Source organism: Micromys minutus, assembly GCF_963924665.1.
Source record: "Micromys minutus genome assembly, chromosome: 15".
Classification (NCBI taxonomy): domain Eukaryota; kingdom Metazoa; phylum Chordata; class Mammalia; order Rodentia; family Muridae; genus Micromys; species Micromys minutus.
This window is the reverse complement of record NC_137984.1, coordinates 17,635,706-17,659,341: the sequence shown is the minus strand read 5'-3', so window position 1 is coordinate 17,659,341 and position 23,636 is coordinate 17,635,706. Positions and strand designations below refer to the sequence as shown.

At 40.7% G+C, this 23,636-nt stretch overlaps 2 protein-coding genes across 2 annotated transcripts; one reads left to right on the top strand and one right to left on the bottom strand.

Moving 5' to 3' along the window:
* The first annotated feature begins 4,159 nt into the window (after window positions 1-4,159).
* Window positions 4,160-9,393, top strand: RBIS (ribosomal biogenesis factor). The gene is made up of 4 exons (XM_080929465.1): window positions 4,160-4,226; window positions 5,726-5,842; window positions 8,392-8,508; window positions 9,280-9,393. The coding sequence occupies exons 2-4, from the start codon at window positions 5,729-5,731 to the stop codon at window positions 9,340-9,342; spliced, it is 294 nt and encodes a 97-aa protein (XP_080785591.1). The 5' UTR covers window positions 4,160-4,226; window positions 5,726-5,728; the 3' UTR covers window positions 9,343-9,393.
* Window positions 9,394-9,522: 129 nt separating this feature from the next.
* On the bottom strand, window positions 9,523-23,266 carry E2F5 (E2F transcription factor 5). The gene is made up of 8 exons (XM_080929467.1): window positions 22,973-23,266; window positions 17,300-17,409; window positions 16,413-16,586; window positions 14,442-14,488; window positions 12,843-12,907; window positions 11,789-12,056; window positions 10,509-10,553; window positions 9,523-10,074 (listed from the first exon to the last, which is right to left on the bottom strand). Exons 1-8 carry the CDS (start codon window positions 23,177-23,179, stop codon window positions 9,965-9,967), a joined length of 1,026 nt encoding a protein of 341 aa, XP_080785593.1. The 5' UTR covers window positions 23,180-23,266; the 3' UTR covers window positions 9,523-9,964.
* Between the last annotated feature and the right edge of the window lie 370 nt (window positions 23,267-23,636).

Here is a 23,636-nt window from a genome sequence, read left to right as displayed (position 1 = left end):
ACATCCCTCCATGGCCTCTGCATCAGCTCCTGCATCCTGACCTGCTGGAGTCCCAGTCCTGACTTTCTTTGGTGATGAACAGCAATGTGGAAGTGTGAGCTGAATAAACCCTTTCCTCCCCAACTTGCTTCTTGGTCATGATGTTTGTGCAGGAGTAGAAACCCTAACTAAGACAGTGGGTAACTGACATTCTGGTTGTCAAGTTAAGACACGACTACTAGGCAAGTGAAGTCACCCCACCACAGCTGAACAACCTAAGAAATGGGAACAAGATAAGGATACAACAAAGACATTTTCTCAAGGAAGTTCTCTGTTTTTAAATTCTGATTGGTGGAGTAACTTGGAACAGATGTTTGTGATTTCATGCTTTAAAGTTCTGTACTGTCTGGCTAGGGGTCACAGTCAGTTCTCAAGTCTGGTCTGCAGCTCTAATCCAGTAGTGCTGGGATGAATGCTCAATAAACTATCCCTGTTTGATTGAGATTGTCATTTATGTGGTTTGTGGAGCAACTCCTAAGCCCCAACAAATAGGTTTCTAGAATTTAGAATTACTTCTTTAGTCTTTGTAGACATTGCTAAAAATCATTATCCTTGTGTACCCGTAATCTAGATTATAGTGACCACTTGAAGAGAACAAATATCTTACCTCCTTTTAGGTCCCACAGAGCCTGGGTGTGGTGGTTTAGATATGATTGCCCAGGAAGTGGTACTATTAGGAGTTATGGTCTTGTTGGAGGAAGTGTGTCACTGTAGGGGTGGGCTTTGAAGCTCCACCCAGTTGAGAAGAGACAGTCCACTCCTAGCTTTCTTTGGATGAAGATGCAGAACTCTCAGCTCCTCTAAGCACCATGCATGCTGCCGTGCTTCTTGCTTTGATGATAATAGACTGAACTCTAAACCTATAAGATAGCCCCAATTAAATGTTGTCCTGTATAAGAGTTGCCTTGGTCATGGAGTCTGCTCACAGCAATGGAAACCCTAACTAAGACACTGGGTGTTCAGACTATTTTAGGAGAATGAAACCACTCAGGAGAGTGAGATAAGTAGATTAATGGGCTGATCGGGACAAGGCTTTGCTCCTTAGACAGCTATGACTTTGGTCACAGGTGTTTTTAATTATTTGTGATCTCTTTTGCTTTTCTTTAACCCTTGAGTTGCTTTCAAGATAGTTGCTTCAGAGTGGGCCTATATGAATGAAGCCACTGGTGAATCTCTGCAGGACAACTAAGGTTTTTGAAAGATGTGATAGTCAGCCATGCCGACTTGATAAGATTTCCAATCACCATGAAAATGAACCTCTGTCTGTGAAGGCTGCTTTAGATTTAGTTATTTGATAGTGAAGGTCCCCGGTGAATGGGAAATTCTGTTCCCTGGTCTGGACTCACAGACTGCATAAAAAGGGGGAAAGGGACTGAGTAGTGGCTGCAAATTATCTCTCTGCTTCCTGACTGTGGATGCTTCCAGGTTCTGCTGTGATTACTTCCTACCACACAGGTCTGCATGCCAAAATCACTCCTTCCCTGAGCTACATTTGTCAGGTTTTTTTTTTTTTTGTTTTTATGTTGTTGTTTAAGCATTGAGACAAATAACTAAAATAGGTATGTATGGGATATATGATTTTAGCCATCTTCAAGGCTGTTAAAAAAATTGCAGGACAGCTGTGTGAGGTGGTATGTGCCTGTAATCTCAGCAACTGGGGAGGCCAAGTCAGTGCGCCTGAAACTTTGAGCCAGCCTGTGTTAGCAATAAACCGTGATAATACGATCTTTGTAAATGTTTTTAAAGACTTTGAAAAGTCACCATTTTCCCCCTATATTTTACAGGTCATCTGCTTCACAGAATCGAATGGCATTTGAGTCAACAATCTCCTGATCTTTATCATAGTAACACTCTATTATGATTTATAATTCACTGACTCTACACAATTCTTAGAAATAAGTAATAGAGTCAAAATCCCTCCAGGTACAAAAAAAAAAAAAAAAAAAAAATAGAAAAATAAAAGTCCAGGTATGCCTGATCTTTTCTCTGATAGTTGAAGATTATTCTTCCAGCTAAGACTGTACCCAGGAAATCAAAAGGTAGTGTAAGCTTTCTGGTTACCGTACTTAAACCAGTCATACTGCCCGGCCATACTTCGAAAGTCCAGTTGTTTTTTCCTTCGTGGTGCCTCCGTGCTCTTCCCGGTTGCTGGATAAGATGGCTGCTTGAAGCCCAGTTCCACGGCATTCTGTTGAGTCAACACGAAGCCCAAACAGCAGCCTCCCAACTAGAGTGGTCCGACAAGGACTTCTTAATGTGATTAAAAAGTGGTTACCCAGAAAAGGCACTGAGCGAATGACCAGTGTCTGAAGCAGGCCATAGCCATCCTCGTAGGCGGCAGAGGGAAATAAACTTTTCCTACCTTGCCTTGTTAGCTGCTTGAGGATAACACAGAAACTGATGTCTCCTTGCCTTGTATAATGGTTTTTACCTGTACAACTATGTTTTTCCTTTGGTATATGTAGCCCAATGTCACCATTTTAAACTAAAAGCTACATTGTGCAGATTTTGCAGCCGTAATGGCTTCCTTTTACCTAAGTTGCTTTGCCTTGCACACAGATGTCAGTAACTTCACATTCAAGGGACGGAATCACGCCGCTCTGCTTTGCATCAGCATTTGTAACTCTGGTTTTGCAAACTAATTTAACGTGTTTCTGTTAAGTTTGGTTACTTAAAGCATCACTTCCACGAGGTAGACTTTTATTTCATTTTTTTTTTTTAACCTTGCTTGGGGCAAGGGGATCTAATCCAAGGACACCATTACTGAGCTTCATAGGTATTTATTACTACTTTTTAGAGCTCCACGGTATTTTGAATACAAATTGAATACCTTTGCACAACTGGGTGGTGGTGGCACACTCCTTTAATCCCAGCACTGGCCAGGCAGAGAGATAGGAGGATGGATCTCTGTGAGTTGAAAGCCAGCTTGGTATACAGAGCTAGCTCGAGCATAGGCAGGGCTACACAGAAAAACCCTTTTACGAAAAACAAAGCAAAGCACACACCCCCAACCCCCCCCCCCGGGGGGAAAAGAGTAGAGATTTTAAAGGAATACAAAATGTGTGTTAATAGGCTATTACATTTCCTTCCAGAATTTATCCTGTGACAGGTATTTGATTCAATGTAAAAGTTGACCTATCTACAAGGAGATGAAGGACAGATTTAGTGGAAGTGGGACTTGAGAGGATGTCAGTTCTGTGGACTGCTTAAGCCCTGGACCTCAGTGGGACCTTCATGCAGAAGTGGGTGGGATGATTGCATTATTTTGCTATGGAGCAAACAGCAGGCAGAATGCTTCTAAGATACAAATTTACATGTAACTGCAAACACTTCGTTTCTTTGGAAACTGTTTTCCCCGTGACGTCTACGAAATAAGTAGAAACATGTGGAAACAGCAATGTGAATAGCCCCTTGCAAAATGTGATAGATTTTTCTGAAACACCTTAACGGAAACGTGCAGCTCCACAAAGAGCGAAAGTGAAGGGGCTTTGTCCGAGTTTCCTAAACGTCCTTATTTTGCACATATATGTATATATATATATATATATATATATATATATATATATATATATATATATATATATCATCATGAATGACTTCTTGTACATCGCTGTGCTGTAGGAAATTTTCATTTTGGAACAAGAAAGTAACATGAAAAGGATGTGAACTTTTTCTTCAGTGTACAGACTCCGCCCGCGGTCGTAGCGCCACCTCCTGGACGCTGCGTGGCCCGCGGTTTCGATAGGTGACAACGAGCACCTAAGGCCGGCAGGCCAGGCTTCTCTGGTGAGAAGCCTCTAGTCTTTCTCGCCTTCCGTGGGTCAAAGGCGCGGGATGCCAGCGAGGCGGTGGGTGGAACCTCACCGGGTGGGAGGCCTCTTCCCAAGTACCAGCTCAAACCTGTGAAAAACGTCCGGGCCGAGCTAGTAGGCCGAGCACCCGGGAGTTGACTCCTCCTCCCCTTTGAGGGCGGTCCCTTCGGAGTGGGCGGGGTCACGGATAAAAAAGGCCGGGCTCCGCTGCGTTGGCCCACTGTGAAGGGCGGGGATAAGAGGCGTGGCCCCGCTCGGGGAGGGTGGGGTCACGGCTGGAAAGCGCTCACTTGATTGGCTCCTCTTCCCGGAACTTCCTGTGTCCTGAGCTTGTGGGTGGCGTCACTGCGAACCTGAACAGCCGCGTGAACTTTGGTGAGAAGCTAATGGGGACTTTCGGAGCGCGGGGGTGAAGAGTTTGGGGTCGAGGCGGGGCGTGGTGAGACTGCTGGCCGCGGCGGTTCCGAGGCTCTGTTCTACCAACTTCTAGTCCTCTATCGACTGCCTAGTCCTCGCGGGGAATAGAGCCACAGGGGTGTCCAGGCCTGAAACCTTGCGGCCATCCCTTGGCAGGGTGTTTTAACAGTGTCTTCATCACAATTTTAAAATAGCAGTTTTCCCAAAGCCTGGCTTCAGTTGGGCTGTTGGTCTTCTCGAACCTTTCTGTGTTTCCATCTTAGTAAGCGTTGCTCGTCATTCGAGTCTGTAACACTTACTACCTTTGTATGCTTCATGTTGATGTTAGTATATGAGCATGTAGAATACATATCTGGCTGTATGTGTGTACTTACGTATCCATTCTTTATTACTTAAGTAATACTTTAGTAAATGATTAGTGAATACTAAATGGGGGTATTAGATAACATAGGTTGAATGACTTCTTAGCTACTTTTTACTCCCATAATCATGTATTTTCTGTTATATTTTTAAGCAGTAGTAAGGGTTCAAGTGTGTGTGTATGTGTGTGTTGTATACATGGGAACATATATATGCATATTGTGTATGCATATTGTTTGATGAGATAAAAACATGCCAGGCACCTGTCTTAAGTATTGTATATTCATTGGAGATGCATATTCCCTGTGTATGCATACTGAGGCTGTATTGGTGGAAGTTTTAGCCAAAGCAAAATGGAATAAAATCCAAGCAAAATGGAAAGGGAAGATGTAATAGATTTTATGTCAGAGTCAAGAATACCAAGGCTGTAATAGACCAGGGCATATCGCTCCATGTATGTCAGGATAACCACTGATGTTTTCAGTTTCTGGACAGCTTATCATTTCATACTGTATAAAAATTGCCACTGTGTGCAGCTGACTTGTGCAAAATTTTGGGAAACTTTCAGTAAAGAGAAAGATAAATAAACATGAGTCTTTGTAGGCTAGAGTTGCAGCAGAAAATTAGCCAGACACATATAGTGGAAGTGAAGATACCAGACTTCAGCAAATACTTATGACAGGTGCCTGGCATGATTTTGTTTATGATCTCATCAAAGAGAAGCAGGAAGTGTAGCAGTTCTTTGATCACGAGAGAAGCAGTATAACATAATGACTTCTAGTCTAACTTGTACGGCTTTAGATTTGTAAAAAGGGGGTAATGCTATTTACCACAAAGGATTGTTGGCTTGTATGTGTTGGTAATACCAAGTTCAACCAATAGACCTTAACTAGGTGTCTCAGACCTGGTGCTAGAGATGTAGGAAGGATTGAGATATGTGTGCCTCATGTCTCAAAACCTGGCAAAATGTCTAGGAGTGAGGAGGGATTTTATGTAACAACTTCTAAAATAATTACAACTAGGATGGACTTTAAAATTTTAAATTGATTTGCAGTGCAAAACATAAGCAGTTTAACTGAACCCCTTTCTTTTTCTAGACAATGGCCAAGAACAAACTAAAAGGACAGAAGTCCAGAAATGTATTTCATATAGCCAGCCACAAAACTTCCAAGGCTAAGAACAAGGCAAAACCAGTTACTACTAACCTTAAGAAGGTGAGTATTTAAGTATTCTGACATTATTGTTTTACAAGCAAAATGTAAACTAACAATGGGTTTTGTTACTTACATCAGAAACTAATACCCTTTTGTACTAGGCAACACATTTTAAAAATATTAAGGTAAATACCCTCCCTCTTAAAATACAAATTTAAGAGGGGCATAAACCCAACCTCTCCACTCAACTACACATAGGAGGTCCTACACAGTAGCCTTCTAAGCTGTATGAAACTATAGAAATCACTGTTAAGACAGTATGGAGAATAGTTCTTACTACTTCACCGAGTATATTCAAAATTCCACTAGCAAAGGTGTACAATCTAAGCCAGCAGCTTGATAGCTAATAGACTGAAGTTTTAAAGGCTATAAAATGAAGAATTTGATTGAAATACATTCTTATTCTTCAAAATAGGTGCTTGAGAGATGGCCTAGCATTAAGAACATTTATTGCCTTTTGCAGATTACCATGCCTCACAAATGACTATAACCCCAGTTTTAGAAATATGATATCCTTGTCTGGCCTCTGTGGCACTCTTTATGCACATGGTAGACATAAACTTATGCAGATGCGCGCGCGCGTACACACACACAAAATTATAAGTCTTTATACATTAAAATATATGAGAAAAGTTTTTCTTGATTAAGTAGATCATACTTTTACAATGGTTCATACCTTAAATAATGAGCCAGCTTCCTAGGATGTAATAGTTGTAATAACAGTCCATTAAAAACTCACTTTTGGCCAGGCAGTGATGGCACACACCGTTAATCTCAGCACTGGGGAAGCAAGAACAGGCAGATCTCTGAGTTCAAGGCCAGCTTGGTCTACAAAGTGAGTTCTAGGACAGCCAGGGCTGTTCAACAGAGAAACCCTGTCTTAACCCCCCTCCCCCAAATACCTGTAAAACCAAAAAGGCTCGACTTTTGTTTCTCTCAAGAACTAGGATATAGTTTCTAAAGGAGATCTGTGATTCCTTAACTATAGAGGAAGTAAAGCTGGAGTAAATCTGGAGTTTTCCACAGGGTTGTCTTTGTAGTTTAAAGGACCTGAATGAAGATGAGGAATTAACTCCCCAGAGCTGGGGAATTCTGGGAGCAGCATCTACTAAGAACATTCATTACTCAAAGCGAGAAAAGAATGTGGTCTATTTAAGGAAGATAAGTTTGTTGTGATATATGAGAACTTTTACATAAGCTGATGGATGAGAGGAAGGGTCTAATAGGTAGCCTAGAGTTCATGTCTTCAGAAAGTAGGTTTTTTAGACTTGATGTAATGATAAACTAAAATTTGTGGTAATGAAGCCAGTTAGCTAGTTGTAACTTTAGCTTAAGATCTGGACTCAGGTGCTTAGCCAGGTTACCAAGGGATAAAAGAGGGAGAAAAGAACTCACTATAATGAAGCGATTGAACAACAGTTTGCTAGGGAAGGAATAAGGTGAACTGTGAGGACTGGAATAAGTTTTTGAGTGAACACCTATTGTGACTAGAACAAATGAACTGAAGGTGTCTATTAAGAGCAGAGGGTAGAGGTCGATTGTGAAAAAGGTCCTACAGCTCAGGACCTTGAGATGAACAGGCCATTAGACTAATCAGTGATTCCATACATATAGTGGTCGGAGTCAGTGTTTTGAAAATTTCACAAAGAAGCAACTGTGTTTCTGGGTCACAGTAGTCAGGGGGGAGTACTGGTTATCTTATGGTGGTACAAAGGAGCCAGAGGCTTTTGAGAAGCTGGTAGCAGTGTTTAATGCACCATTTCTTCTCTGTGCTTAGATTCAAGAGGGATACTGGAACATCCATCTAGAGAAAGTAATCCAGAAAAGGACTCACGAGTTTACTGTTTGAAGGGACTAAAAGCGTTTAACCCAGGTTCCTTGAGAGTTAAGCACCATGCCAGAAATGGTCACACGTGTCACTACGATGTGGGCCTGTAGAGTCCAGAAGAGGGTGTCAGATCCTATAGACATGAATTAGAGACAGTTATGATCCATACCAATGTGGTTCCTGAAAACTGCACTTGGGTCCCCTGGGCCATCTTTCTAATCCCAGATCACATATTTTAATGTTTATATCTTTAAAATCTTGAGTGTAAGGTAAATCTACATGATTATTATTAAAAATCCAGACTTTCTGACTAAATTTCCTAAGGTAACTGTAGTTTTCATGTGAATTATCAGTTTAGTAAAGAATTTATATGCTTTTCTTTTTTAAAAAACATTTTTGTGGGCTGGAGAGATGGCTCAGTGGTTAAAAGCACTGACTGCTCCTCCAGAGGTCCTGAGTTTAATTCCTAGCAACTACATGGTGGCTCACAACCATCCTATGCCCACTGATGTCTGAAGACAGCTACAGTGTACTCATATACATAAATTAAATTTGTGTGTGTGTGTGTGTGTGTGCCACATGCATGACATGTATAGGAAAAGGGTATAGCTTACTTAATCTAGGCAGTCCAGTACTTTAACTTGTTTATGCTTAACAAGATAAAAAGATGAGAACATTTTATCTCTGATAGTTATGAGACTGTGGATTTTTTTCTTAACAGATAAACATTATGAATCATGAAAAAGTCAACAGAATGAACAGAGCTTTTGTAAATATACAGAAAGAACTTGCAAACTTTTCAAAAAGTCTCTCTCTTAAATCTGTGCAGAAAGAGCTGGTAAGTAGAACTTAGTTGCTTTCTTGGCTGATGCATTGAAGAATAATTGAAATTACTCTTGAAGTGTAAGTTGTCCTTGTTCTGGGTCACATGCTACAATCAGAGAGGGTCACTCAAGGATGAATCAAGACTTTGCTGGAATCAAGGAGATATATAGGCTCTGTGGACTGAATCTAACAGCCATGCAAAGGCATATTTATTGAATGTTCCACAAAATTTGCTTTTTTGTGTGTAACAGGTTCCTCATACCAGAGACCCCATTCTAACCTGTTTGTGAAGGAAAACATCACCCTGTAAGCTTAGTTATCGTACACTGTTCTCAGTGCCCAATAATGCAAGACATTCCAGGTGTGCCAGAATTGTCTTCCAACCAAAGTCTTGTACAGGCTCTAAAGCTCCTTCAGAAAAACAATTCTATAATTCACAGAAAAGTTTGCCACAAAAATTTCTTCAAGGTCTCAGCCCTAGAAAATATCTATTTATTCTTATGTTTATTCGATATAGTGAAAAACAATTGCTTCATTATAAAGTTTACACTATATACAGAATTCCACTAGAATTCCAGTGTAGTAATTTTTACTTATCATTTTGTTGTATATGGTACATTCAGTCATTCAACACATTAAGTCTAAATATGAAACGTATTATATTTCCAAAGGTAAACAAGTAAACCAGAGGAATTAAACTAGGCAACAGTTTGTATTCAGGGAGTTTTGGTCTGTACTTAGGTGTTTGGTTTTGGTTTTAACTTCCTTCCTTTTGATTCTTCAGAAGCACCATGAACATGAACCAGCTAACGTTGATGAAGCGACAAGACTAATGGCTCAGCTGTAATACAGTGTATCACACTCCCCCAGAGATCAATAAATTCCACGTTTCATACAACTTTATTTTTTTAAATCTTGTTAATATACAGGCATTGGCACATTTTCAAAACAAACTACATAAACAGATCTTTCTTACACTCTAAGAACATGGAATGTCAGAAGTCAACAAACTGAGAGACTTAAAGTGCTGTAACTGAAGGCACTTCACAAATCTGTTCACTCAACAGCGACATCCTTCACTTTATACATGGCAGTGAATGTCTGAAGGATACACAGAAACAGGTTTGCGGCAGTAAAAACAGGCAAATAAGGGATCTTCTGGACAATGTTTCCTTGTGACTAACAGAAACCTGCTGTAACTGTCTGCTGAGGGGAGGAAGCTGCAGATTCAGCACTGAATGAAACTAATCACTGGAGAGGCATGCTGGTGGACAGTTAATCATCCCCCACCCTATCCCCAAGCAGTCAGAGCCCTTTCAAGTTTTGTGAAGTAAAAAGATGTTAGGAAGAACATTTTAGAATCAGTGAACTAAAAAGGTGTTACATTCATAATTTTAAATACTTAGGTTATTAAGAATTCTAAAATGTTACAGTTAGAGGTAGATAACAGTCCCAAGGTTCCATGGAATCTAATAATTTAGTATCTGAACGTCAAACAGATCACAAACTCCTTCATTATCATCTAAATTAAAGTTGTAGTCATCTGCTGGGGTAGGAGAAAGCCGTAAGAGAGGAAACACTGTAAAGGAAAAAGTTTCATTATTAGAGTTAGTTTCTACATGTGAATTATGATGATTAACATACAATTTATCACAGCTTATTTCTAAAACTTGCACAAAAGCCCAGAGAAGTTATTAAATAGCATACTACAGATAGATGATTTATATTAATTATTTCATACATTTCAAAAAACACCCTGGCTAATGTTAGTGATAGTTCAGTGATTCAGGTGGGTAGCATGAAATTACCTGTGGTGAGTACATACAAACTGTTGTGACATATAATCAGCTATTCCTAATCTAGTGTGCAAATAGTTTTCAATAAACGTGGTAAGTATTCCTTATGGGTTCTTTCTCTTAAAATGCAAGTAAATAAAAATTCTAGAAGATTGAGTTACATGGTATGAACTCTAGTGGTGATGTATATCCAGTAGGAAAGTTTTCAACTTCTTACCATCAGAAGACATCAGCTCATCAATGATATCTCCACTAATAGATCCTGTTGGAAATAAATGTAATGAGGCAATTAAATTTCAATAGAGACAGTCACATTACTAGTTTGATGGGCAGAATAAAAGCAAAAGTACTAGACCATTATGGAAAGACAAGCCTCCTGAGTACCTACTACTTTCTTGGCATTAACTTTAAACTTCCAAAGTGAAGATACAGAGGCAAAGCCTCCCTACTCTTCTTAAACTAGTGTCACAAGTGTGATATAATCTGACTCAACACTTCATTTCTCCATTTTATCGGTGTCTTATACAGCAAAACTTAAAAGTGTTTCTCATATCTGCTTATTATTTCTCTTTCCTATCCACCCTATTCTAGCCTTAATGTTCTCTCAACTTCTCTTACTGCCAACATCTAGTTTTCTGTCTGAAGCTCCTGAAAGACTGCCCTGTGATTTCCAAGTCCCCACTCCCATGCTCATCACTGTACAACTCTAGCTTCTACTTTCCCTGTACACATCTTAACTGCTTTATTAGCTGGCATTTCATCTGATACTCAAAATGTCTAATGTGGCCCCAAGAGCTTTCTTTATGTTAAATGATATACAGAAAATCCTCAATTCTCTTAAGTTTGTTGTTTTAAAATTTTCTGTGGAAGCCATAGTATCAACTGGGTTTCAGCTAAAACATATACAGTTTGTTTGCTTTATATATTTCAATTAAATAGAAATTAGTACTTTCTTAAAGACTATACTTTCTCTTCTGCAGTTCTTCAGCTATAGTATAAAAATACTTATAGAAAGAAGCAAGATATACATAGAAAACACAAAGCTTAAAAACCTATTCATGTCAAAGTAAAATCTTTCTAGCTTAATTATTATTGTGAAATTTCAAAGTGGAAGCAATGAGGTATATCTCATTAGGAAACTACAAGTTATATGTAGTTCAGCTTTTAACATCTGCAGTAACATTTGTATTTGCTCTGAAACAAATATAATTTAAACATTGTAACTTAATATTTCTGTAATATATATAGACACATACATGCATGTATGTGTGTGTGTATGTATGTATATGCATATGTGTATGTCTAGCAATAAAGCCTTAAAATCTTCCTTATATCTATCCTAGTGATAGGTATATAGACTACAGAGGATACTAAAGTAAAATATGGAGTAAAGTTATTTTGCCTCAGATATAAGAACTGACAAATTCAGAATAGCTTTTCTGACCTTTTCCACATAGTATTCATGTGAAGTTTTGACACCAAAGGCTTTCTACCAACCTGAAGATATTTCTGGAGCTGGTGTCTGCTGGAAATTCTGGCTTCGTTCAGAAACATGCTGCTCAGGCAGGTTTTGAGCAGCCATGGTGGATTTCTGTGGAGTCATTGAAGTTGAAGACTGGGAGGAAAGCTGTGTGATGTCATCAGGTGGGGGGACAGGAAAAACCACTGGCTTAGATGAACTGGACTCTTTATTTATAAGTAGCACATGGATAGGTCCTGAGTGACTCTTCAGATTTATCTGGTATTTCTTTTGTCCATTCTGTCCCTTTGAAATTAGTATAAACAAGTATTAATCATGGCTAGCCAACTTGAAAGATTCAAGCAAAGTCATAACACCTAAATTCACACAACAAAGTCAGTTGGCTGCAATACATGAAAAACTGACCAAGTAGAACAGGATCCTAAGGTTTGTAAGTTACTTGCGCCTAAATAGTAAATGTTGCTCAAATGGTGATTATCAAAAAGTAGTTGTAGAACTCTAAACAATTAACCTGTCCCATCCTTTCCTTCTATCTCTTTCCCGCCCCGTTTCATCTTTACTTGATAGCCTCTGCTATGTTGTCCAGGTTGGCTCCAAAGCTCAGTCCCTCCCATGCTGGGACAATTACACAGGTACACTGCTATACATTTCATTGTGGTGTTACCTGGTGGGTGCTCAATAATGTTCTAACTTCTCCACAAGCATGAACTCCAATTTCTGAAGTAACCTACCACGACTGGTAATCTCAACATCCTATTAGAATTTACAATTTCACAAACCAACACCTTTGTACCCACCAAGCAAAAGGCAACTGACTTGATTTCCTACATAATTTTTTTTTTCAAAAAGATAATTTGAGGCTTTAACAAATAATAATGTAAATTCCCAAAAACTTCAGATTAGGGGAGAAGGGAAGTACAGATTTACCTAAGTATTGAAGATGTTCAAATTCAGATATCCATGTTTTTAGATATATCTTAACAGCAATAACTCAAATGTTCATACGAGTAGTTCTTGTTTAACTCAAAAAGTCTGTCTTTTTTCCACTTGTATAACAGCTATGCTACATACCATTTCTGGAATAGGTACTTCCAGCTGTGTACCAGAAGGTGCCTGAATGGCCAACAGTGTATCACCTGGCAAAATAAATAAATACTTAACAACTGTAAGAATGCTGTAGATCATAAGAGATGTTGTAGGGATGGGAGATCTAAAATCAGAAGTGTAGATTTAGTCCCAGGCTATCAGGTTAGGTGGTGCATGTTTTTAATTTCAGCACTTGGGAGGTGAAGGCAGGAGAATTAAGAATCCCAGGTTAACGTTTGCTAAACAGTGAGTTCTAGGGCACTATGGGCTGCTTGGGAATTTATCTAAAAATACAGAAAGACACGCAGGGTCGAGGTGTAGTTCATTTGGTAGAGTGCCAGCCTACTAAAAACGCCTTCAGTTGGGCTCTATCCCCAACATCAGGTGAGTCATGTTAAGGTCATGGTCATGGCACATGTCTGTAATTCTAGTGCAAAGGGGAATGGGGGACCAGAAGGTCATCCTTGGCTACCCAGAGTTTGAGGCCAACCTGAAACCCTGTCTTAAAAATACAACCAGAAACCTAGGCCAGATGGTGTCAGATGCAATAAAATAAAGGCCATAACATCAACCTCCCAGCTACACCCTGCACATTAAATCAAGGCATATCTGCTCATAAAGACTCACAGTCTCAGAATTAGCTGCTATCCTCACTGAAATTTTCAGCTCCTTATTTTCTTTTACTTGGTGTTCTGTATATTCTGAGACTATACACCCTTTTTGTCTCATATAATGTCTCTTAAAGCAGTCGAACATTTAAACAAAAGGACACTAGAGACTGGGTATGATAGAGTAACAGGTTGCCCTAAAGCAAACTTATTTTGAAGCCATATATTACAGAGCTTTTATGCAATTTCATATTTATAAAGCTTTCTCCAAACTATTAAAATGCATAAAAACCATGCTGTTAAAATAGCACAAGGCCATTTGTATTTCCAACAGTCTTTACACTGAAATTCAGTTGGTATTTGAAACGAAAACTTGGCCAACTGATTACTCTGGGTGGGCAATACACATGCTATCCTTTTAGAAAACATGTATAATATACACAAAGCATAGAGTTTTATTTAAAAAATTTGGATGTAGTGTCCTTCACTTTAGTTAATACATCACATTGTCATTTCAAGTAGTAAATGTGGGACGCAGAAGCTGGAGCAGGACTAGGAAAAAGATATAAAATATCACCTGACTTTGCTCAGTGGGCTTCACCCGTGACTACTACCTACTGTACAGTTTCATGACAATACTTAATGTTTCGTCATGCTTAAGTCTTGTTACTGACTGTGGCCTTCAAAAGGCTAAATCCTACTGATTTGTTCCACCTCCACTGGTTGCCCTGCCAATGCCGTAAAAAGAAACCAAGTAGCCTGTCAGCACACCTCTGCAAAGAAAGGCAAAAATATTCTCAACTCCTGAAAACACTGACAGGCTGTGTGTATAGGGAATTGTGAGCATCTATATGTTGTTCAAAGAATATAGCAGGTGGTCCATGTCTTTAATCCTAGGATGCAAATCTCTGAACTAGAGGCTAGCCTGGTCAAAATAACCAAAAATAAAAATAAAAAGATTAAAAGATAGGCTTACCATTAAAGCAATTGCAGATGTCTTCGTGAGTTACATAAGAAAATGTACTGTCATAAGAGTTAAGGAACATTTTTAACTTACTATAACTAAATGTCAAACTGAAATCCAATGAATGAAAAGCCCCTCAGCTCCTTCAGTCCTTTTTCTAACTCCTTCATTGGGGAGCCCGTGTTCAATCTGATGGTTAGCTGCAAGCATCCTCTTCTGTATCAGTGAGGCTCTGGCAGAACAACAATATAAACCAACCAGACTCCCCAGAGCTCCCAGGGACTAAATCACCAAACAATGAATACACATGGAGGGACCCATGGCTCCAGCCACATATGTAGCAGAGGATGCCATTGTCTGGCAACAGTAGGAGGACAGGCCCTTGGTCCCGTGAAGGCTCATTTCCCTAGTGTAGAGGAATGTCAAGGAGATGAGGTGGGAATGGGCGCATCTTCATAGAAGCAGGGGAAGTGGGGATGGGAGAGGGGATAACATGAAATGTAAATACATAAGATATCCAAATAAAAAGAAAGAAAAGTGCTGCAACATGGGCAAAGAAACAAGATAGAACTCTTTAAGTAGCCATTCTGGTTCTGAGTACTTCTGGGCTATGATGGAAAATGGTTACATGTGTGTGTGCGTGCATACACACACACACACACACACACACACACACACACACACACACACACACGCACACACACACGAAGGAGGGGTATACACAGAAAATGGATGGGAAAGGCCATCAACTCTGGTGGAAAAGAGCCATATAGGCTCAATTTTCTTGGGTAACTACTTATCTTTTATTTGAATTAAATAAATGGCTACAAAAAGAGGCTCATAGCTCCTAGAGACAAGTGTCACAAGCCACATGGGAAACAGAATGGTGTGATTAGAACACAGGAGAAAGTATTAGTCCAGAGCCTTTGCTAGGGTTTTCATATAAAAAGCAAGGAGAAACATTTCACAAGTGGCTACTTTGAATAATAATGACCAACTCTTTACTGTAGGATCTCAGGCTGCCTGCTCCTGGGATGAGGACGGCACAGGGTTACTGCATCTTGGATCAGATGGAGGTTGGTATGATTCAGGACTGAATAGTCTACTACAATTCTGCTCCCAGATGAGCCCTTGCCATCTCTAAGAACTGGCTAAATCAAGTGACTTAGGTATGGCCAAAGTCTTACAAAGTTATACAGCAGGACAACAAATCCCAGATCACTTCAGTGGCTTCTGAATCTCCGGGTTCCATAGAACACAGCTTGAACATCCCCAGCAGTCTAACACTGAGTATGGTGCTCTGACCCCACACAAAATTAACAAGACAACATGAATGCATTGTATACCTTACGAAATATTTCTGTGAGGTGAGTAAAGATAAACTGTAAAATTTCCAAAAAATTACAGGGAGTAATCAGCCAGGGGGTGGCACATGCATTAATTAATCCAGCATTTGGGAGACAGAGGCAGGAGTTCAAGTTCAGCCTGGTCTACATAGTAACGTCCAGGACGGCCAGGGCATCATGGAAAAACTGTCTTGAAAATTCAACAAAACATAAAGTACAGGTAAACAAGCACACAAAAGAAATCTCCAAGGTCTCTAAGATGTGTAAAGAGCACACTGACCAAATCACAGTAACAATTCTTGGGATAATATTAGGCAGAAGCTGCATGGACTATAAATTTGTAATATTCTTTTTAACTCAAATTAATTTTTCAAAACTGCAAGCTGCTCAGTTCTTATTACCTCAGAACTGAATTTAATTATTTAAGAAACCTTAAAATAGCCAATAATATTCGCAGACCTCTGTGCTAAGCTACAATACTGCGTCCTGTCTGTTGGTACACTGAAAGTGCGTATCTCTCTCTCCTCGTTACAATACAGAATGTTAGTACACACAACTTAAAATGATGAAATGCTACATTCATTGGTAACTCCCTGAGACTGAAGAAGCACTGCACACGCTCATCCACGTCACCTACTCAGAAGGATATCTGGTGTTAAGGGAGTCTTCCATCACATTTCTGATGCTTTGCTGTAGCCACAACTTCTGCTGGTCAAGTTCTCTTTCCTTCAATTCTAGATCTTCAATTTCAGCTTTAAGGCATCTTAATCTATCTATAACTTCTTTAGTATTACAGCCAGCACCTACACCCCTTAAAAACATGAGAATAAATACCCACAGGATCAGACACCCATTTAATATCACTTAATTTTTGTAGCAATATAACTGACATATAGCTTAATCAAAATGAGTTTATACTCTTCTGAAAATCAAGCATTAATCCTTACAAAATTTAAACACCAAAGCTCTAAACACACTTGCTTGGAAATTTTACTAACAAGGGTTTATAGAAATGTCCCAGCAGTTAAGAGAACACAGTTCCAGAGGACACAGGTTCCATTCCAGCACCCACATGCCAGCTTACAACTGTCCAACAGAAAATCCGGCACCCTCACACAGATATGCATGCAGGTAAAATACCAATGGACATAATAATAAATAACTCATATCAGTGCTAATAGTTAAATTAAAAATTCTCCCAATGTACACTGAGATGCTGGTAAAGTTAACTATACCTTCTGGTATTGGGCAGAAGTCTAACAAAGGAAAAAGACTAAGGCCAAAGGAAATACTTCTAAAAACAAAGTATTTGTCATAAGGAAGCAACTATATCGTAACTAATACATGAAAGAGTGGAGGGAGAGAACATACCATCCAGCACATGATGGATAGGGCCAGAGAGGTCTGTCCCAGGGAACACAGGTCTGGTGTGACTACAGGACTAAAACTGAACAGTTGGGAGAAGGCAAAGTTGGAAGTTTGATTTCTATCAGGTATAGTGTTTGAGTAAGGTTTGTGACTTACTTCCACTGAATACTGTTCTTTGATTTCTTTTCTATTAGATCAATTCCCTCTAAGACGTTGGTGATATCATAAATTCTTCGCTTTTGCCTCACAGCCAAAGTATCTGCAGCCTGGTTAGGGCAAAGAGAACAAAGAAAGCATAGTCAACATGTCTGCATTTTAAAATCAAGGAGAGTGGTGACCGTGAAAGTCACAACATGAGTTTAATCCCAAATCCGACCCAGTCAGTGTCGTCAGAACAAGAGCTAGATATATTTCACCTTCCAGAGTACCAGAGGAATTACTCCACCTAAACACTAGTAGATGCTGGAGAGAAGAACAAAACAGGCCATAACATAAGGCCCACAAAAATAAGAGAATACAGAAGCAATTGTCAATTTATGTGCTGAGCTGAGGAAGAGCTATTAAAGACTTTGTCACTTTCTGTTTCTCCCTTCAGAAGAATCTCATCAAAAGATGACAGCCTTATTATATATCTGGGCATTTTGGTAATTTAGGAATGGGGGGGGGGTTCAGAATTATATATACAACTCATAAATCTATTTAATAAGAATCTCTATTTTATAATTTCATAATAAAGCATGGATGAATTATTCCATCCCAACAGCATTAAATTAGTAAGAAATAAAAATCTGTAACATAGCGGTGGTTCTGGCAACACTTTCAGAAAACTTGATAGTTTTTCCTTAGAAGTGTAGAGATGGTTAGAGTAACACAATATTGAAGTGGTGGAAGTCAGGAACTTAACCTCAGAGACTGTAATAGCCAAAAGGAGATCACTGGACACAAGAGGTCACGGAAGAGAGGCCAGTGCTATAAGGGAGGCACAGCTAGATATCATGTGGATTGTCCTCAGGTGGCAGACATCTGAGGAGCAGGTGGAATCCACAAGATCCACTAGCATGGGAACAAAGTGTGAGAAATGAAGAGCACCCTGACACAAGGCGTCGTGCATGCACGAAGAATGCAACCAGAGGAAGGGTGTGTAAGGATGAACTTGTATGTACGGAAGTGAGGCAAGTCTCAGAGATCATCGATTCCCCTGAACACAACTATTTTGTCAGAAGGAGGGGGATCTCACAGAGAAACTTGATGACTAGAAGGAAAAGGTAGTATAGACCATGTCTTTCAAGTGACTTGCTGCAACAAGCAACAGAGATAGGAGGCCTTAACTACAGGAGTTGTCTGGTCTCCAATAAGTTTTTGTTTGTCTGTTTGTTTTGGTTTTTTCTTTTAAGGCTAGGTGCTATTTCAACTTGTATGTTGATAGGGCCAATTTGACAAACAGAGGTAATAACAGAGAAGGAAGGAAGGACAGTAATTGGGATTGTTAGGAACCAGAGGGTGTATTGGTAACGGTCCAGTACTGGGCTAAGTGCAGATACAGTTATATTAGTAGACAAAATAGAGCAGACATTTCCTTTGTATCAGCTCCAGGGAATCCAGCCACCTCTTTTCATTTCCACGGGCACTCAATGCAGGTGCACTCAATGCCAGACACGAGGCGAAGCCACAGTACAAATAAGCAGACGTTTAAAAAGAAAAAAAGAAAACTGAATAAATCTTTAAAAAGAAGGAATATTCCAAAGACTAGTGCCAGTACTTACCAAACATGTACAACTCCCTACCTTGAGCCCTTGAGCAGGCTGTGCGTGCGTGCGCACACGCTACACAGGCACGCAAGCACGGGAGGATGCGAGAGTACACAAGCACAGAAAGAGGGGAAAGGAAAGGTCACTACACTGGAGATGTTAAAATGTTATAAACTGGTGAAGAAACAACAGTACTTAGGCTGAGAGCAAGAGAAAATTCCTGGGAGAGGGCACTTTGCTTTTAATGGGTCTATAGGGGCCATAAATCAACAAGGAAATGAAGTACTAAGGAATTGCTGACACTAAGGGCTCTTCCTAAAGCAGCATCATTTACTCAGTGTTTCCATCTGTTATCAATGCTGTACTGCAAAGAAACTGCACCTAAACATACCCTGTGTGCTTACTCTGCTGCTACTGTACTTCATGTACTCTGAAGTACACAGTTTTACAGATGGTTACCAGAAAGTTCATTTTGATTTTTCTTATACAGGTCACCAATGAAGAGTCAAAGGAGAGAAAACAATATTTGATAGAGTGTTTATTTAACTAGAAAAATCACAGCAATCCTCTGAAATCTACAAACTGAAATCTCTAGAGATTGTTTGCCTATATCCACAATAGTATAGTTTGAAAATCCTTTTATATAATTATGTTGACTGGCATATAAAGAAAACTTTCACTGTGACATCTGTCATTATCCCCTTATCTGACACCTGCTCTCCCTCATCTCCCATTTTCCCTATTGTTGAGCTCTCACATGATCTATGTGTGAAATTCTCTGCTGTCTCTATCCTAACTTGATATCATAGGGGCGCCAATCAAATTTAATTAGGGCACATCCTGATACTGTCATTTAACTCAGACTTCTTTAAATTCTAAAATTCAGTTCTGTTTTAATAAATGGGAATTGGGAGAGCACCAAGAAGTGAGCGTAATTCAGCCTGTAACCCCATTAATCAACTTTCATTCTATACTGCCATATCTCCTGACAGATTCTCTCCTGCTTTGTCTCTAAGAAGTCAGGCAATCTTAAATTATTCAAATAAGAATCATACAGTAGGAGATGAAGAGGGGGATCAGCAGTTTAAGAATACTGGCTGCTCTTCCAGAGGACCTAGATTCCATTCCCAGTATACATATGGCAGCTCTTAACCACCTGTAACTCCAATCGAGGGCATCTGATGCCATCTTACGGCCTCTGCAGCCTCCACGGCCATATGTAGTGCAGACATACACAAAAAGTTTAAGAAAGAGTTCTATACCATTTGTCTGTTTATTCAGTATAACATCCTCAAGGGTCATTTCTGCTGTACTTGACAGAACTTTTCATTCTAAAAAACAGAAGAATTACTCACTGCACCTCATTTGATTACCCACTGAAAGACATTTGAGTTGCCTGGCCTTTGATTATTTGAATAACGCTGACATGAGGATGGATAACACAAACACCCGCTCCAGAACCCACTTTCAATTCCACAGGTATAGACCCAGGAGCTGGCCTGGCCTGAGAATCCTAAAGCAATCGAAAGCTTGCGCTGTGCTCCACACATCCCTCCTTATGCCAATTACCTCAAAAACCTTGTGACCTACTAAAGGCCTGAGGCTGAATTATGTCTCTTCTAGGTGTTTATCAATTAGTCATTTGTTATATATGTGTCTGGATCTGAGAAGATACTCAGGTGTCATTCCGGTAATTTGCAACTTAATAATAACACAACATACACAATCCAGACTCTGCTTGCAAAGTTCAAGGTGGCAGTAAAATGGCCAATGAAACGTGGGAACTCACCTGGAAAGTGAACAGAACAGGAATTTTCAGAGCAACAGACACTCACACTCCTTAACAGTTCAGTGATTAAGCTACAGAAAAATAAAGACTAGTTTAATCTGTGTCTACTGAATGAGCTATCAGCGCTCTTCCCTCCTCAGAGACGCCCATCGGCTCACACGTTTCCACCCCACCGGAGTAAAATCATGCACCTTTCTTTACAGAAAAGGGAGTCCATAAAGAACAGAGACACAGCAAAACTTGTTTATTTTCAAGAACTTACTAGCTCTTAAAGGCAGTACAGCACAGAAAGTGACAGTCCAGCTTCACAGGTTCAATCTCACTTGGCAGACCTAACCCAGAATTTTCCTAAGTTAGGTGTATCGGGCGCACATTCCGGTGGGGATATTAGGCTTACTACCTACAGTCTTGAATATTTTATGGCTCAGGGTATCTGATGAGAAAATTAGTATATTTCTTATATGTGAGTTTCACAAAGATTAAAGACTCTCTATTTAAAAAAGATAAAGTGCATGTTTCAAAATTTCCACGGAGAAATTCATTTTAAGTAGGACCATCTTTAACATGTATTGTTAGAATGTGTTAATATCTCACAATGATGTACTAAGAGAAACATACTAGGAATACTTCAGTGTAAGTCATTTTTATACATCGGTTTTATATGTATTTATATATATGAAAGGTAAAAGTATGTATATGTAAAATATTTTTCTACCTAGCAAAAAGAATGGTACACGGGTCTCTGTATGGCATTACCTGTTGTTTTAAGTAGTTATTTACTTATTACTACAGAAATCTTTGACTCTTTAGGACAGATCCATAGAGCAGAAACAAACACTCTTGAATATTAGACTTCTGCGTTCAGTGGCAGAGCCTGCTGCCACACATGTGAAATAAGCCCAACAACCAAATCTAGAAGGGCAGAGTTCATCGTCTTCTGGGGTTTGAGCATGTTTCAGGACAAACCATCAAGCCCCACTTCTACCAGGAAAGTCCCAAAATTCTCGGATTTTTTTTTTATATGCATTCATCCACTACAACTGAAATTTAACTTTGAACAGATTTCAATGAGTGTTTTGTAACATCAGGTGTTTCTCCGCTGAGCTCATTAATGCCAGTGAAACTGGAAACCATACCATTTGCCTCCATTACAATTTGAGTACAGTAGAGATGCCCATTAAAGCCCTTTTATAAGAGAAAGAGATCGGGGATGGTGGGAATATGAGGAATTTTCAAAAGTGGAAAAAAAGTCCCAGGAATGACTTTTCCAAATAAGAACGGGCACAAACTGGCATCTACATCCAAGTGGCAACAAGCCAGCTTCTTCTACTGGGCCACCAACAGGACACTCATCAGGAGAGTTCTGGAAGGCAGGCTTCTCAAGCTCTGACTTCTAATGCCTTGGCCATGGTCTTGAGGATGGTAATAGCTTCAAGCCAGGAAGATCAGCTATGATACTCAGTCTCTAAGTGTTGTGAGGACTTAGCCAGGTAGAGGAGTCATAAGAGGCTATCCTCTGTGATTATAAACTAGCAATTTTATTTATTTTTAAAGTATTGGCTCTTTCTGAACCTCCGAGTACTGGCTGAATTTTAATTCGCACGATCCCATACTGTTTCCCCCTCCCTGCGCTGTGGAATCCTTCCAAGTCTTGCCAGGAACGGTTAAATCACTATGACTAAACAGCTTTAAATGCACTTCGTTGTTTGAAAAAAAAAAAAAAAAAAAAAAAAAAGTCCGATTCGTAGCAAAGAACTAAGCAACCATCCTTATAAAACCAGATAAAGTTTACTAAGTAATTCCACAACTTAGTCTGAAAGTCACAAAACGACCCCTCTCCGCGTGACCGCAAATCTCAGGTCTAGAAAGTAGAAAGATTCCAAATTCACTCGATAAATCCAATCTTTTCCTAGGTATGCACTATGAAGAATTTCCCCGTTCTAAAAACTACTATTTTAGCGGAGGTGTGTTAAGTTTTCTCTTTTCCTCTTGCAATCCGAAGAACTGGCATGAAAGAAAGTAAAGTTCTTCAAAACAGGAATGAAGTCCTGCAGAGCGGTCCACTAAGACATCAGTTTCCAACAGTAAACCAACCCTAAGTGAACCCAGAGCAGAGCGCGGATTCCTGGGCGCTCGGGGCGCTTCTTTGTGGCCAGGATCGCGCGGGTGGCCAGTCGGTGGGGGCCCCGCGTCCATCCCGGTCCCTCCACGCCCAGGGCATCTCCCGGTGCCGAGTGTCCGCCGGCGTGTGGGCGGTGGGCCCAGCTCCTCCCCATCCCCGTCCCCGCTCACCGCTTTCAGATCCAGGACGCCGTCCTGCGCCTCCTGCAGCAACGACACGAATTTGGTGGTGAGCAACCCCAGGCTCTTCTCGTGCCGGCTGCTGCCCCCTGCGAGCGCCGCGGACGGCTGCGAGGATGGCGCCCCATGCGGCGGCGGCGGCTGGGCCTGGGCCTGCGGCGTGGGCTGAGCAGAGCTCGCGGACTCCGCCGCCGCCATCACCGCCGCGGCCCTGCGGTCCGCTGGCCCAGAGCCGCTCGGCCGCCGGCAGAGGAGGTGCGCGGACTCCGCTCCCGGCCCGCGGCGCCCTTCGTGTCCCCCAGTCCCCGGAGCCGCGAAGCTCGCGCGCGGCACCACAGACAGCGCCGCACCACTGAGCGCGTGGACTCACGCGAGCGGCCAGGACCGCGAGGGTGGGCCTGAGTTTAAATGGCAGGAAGTGACGCCTCGCGGCGTTGCCTAGTAACGCACTCTCCGCGGAGGGGCGGGGCAGTGGGGTTCCCCCTAGAAGGTCTTTAGTCCCAACTTAGGCCTAACCAGCAGTCTGGCCTGGTGCTCTCAAGTCCCTGGTGTCTCTTTTGCACCCAAATCAGGTGCAAGTATTGTAAGGCTCATCCCGGGAAGTTTTTGAAGTCTGATCTTCAGTTCTCTCCAAAGCCTTTTCTGCACAGACAGA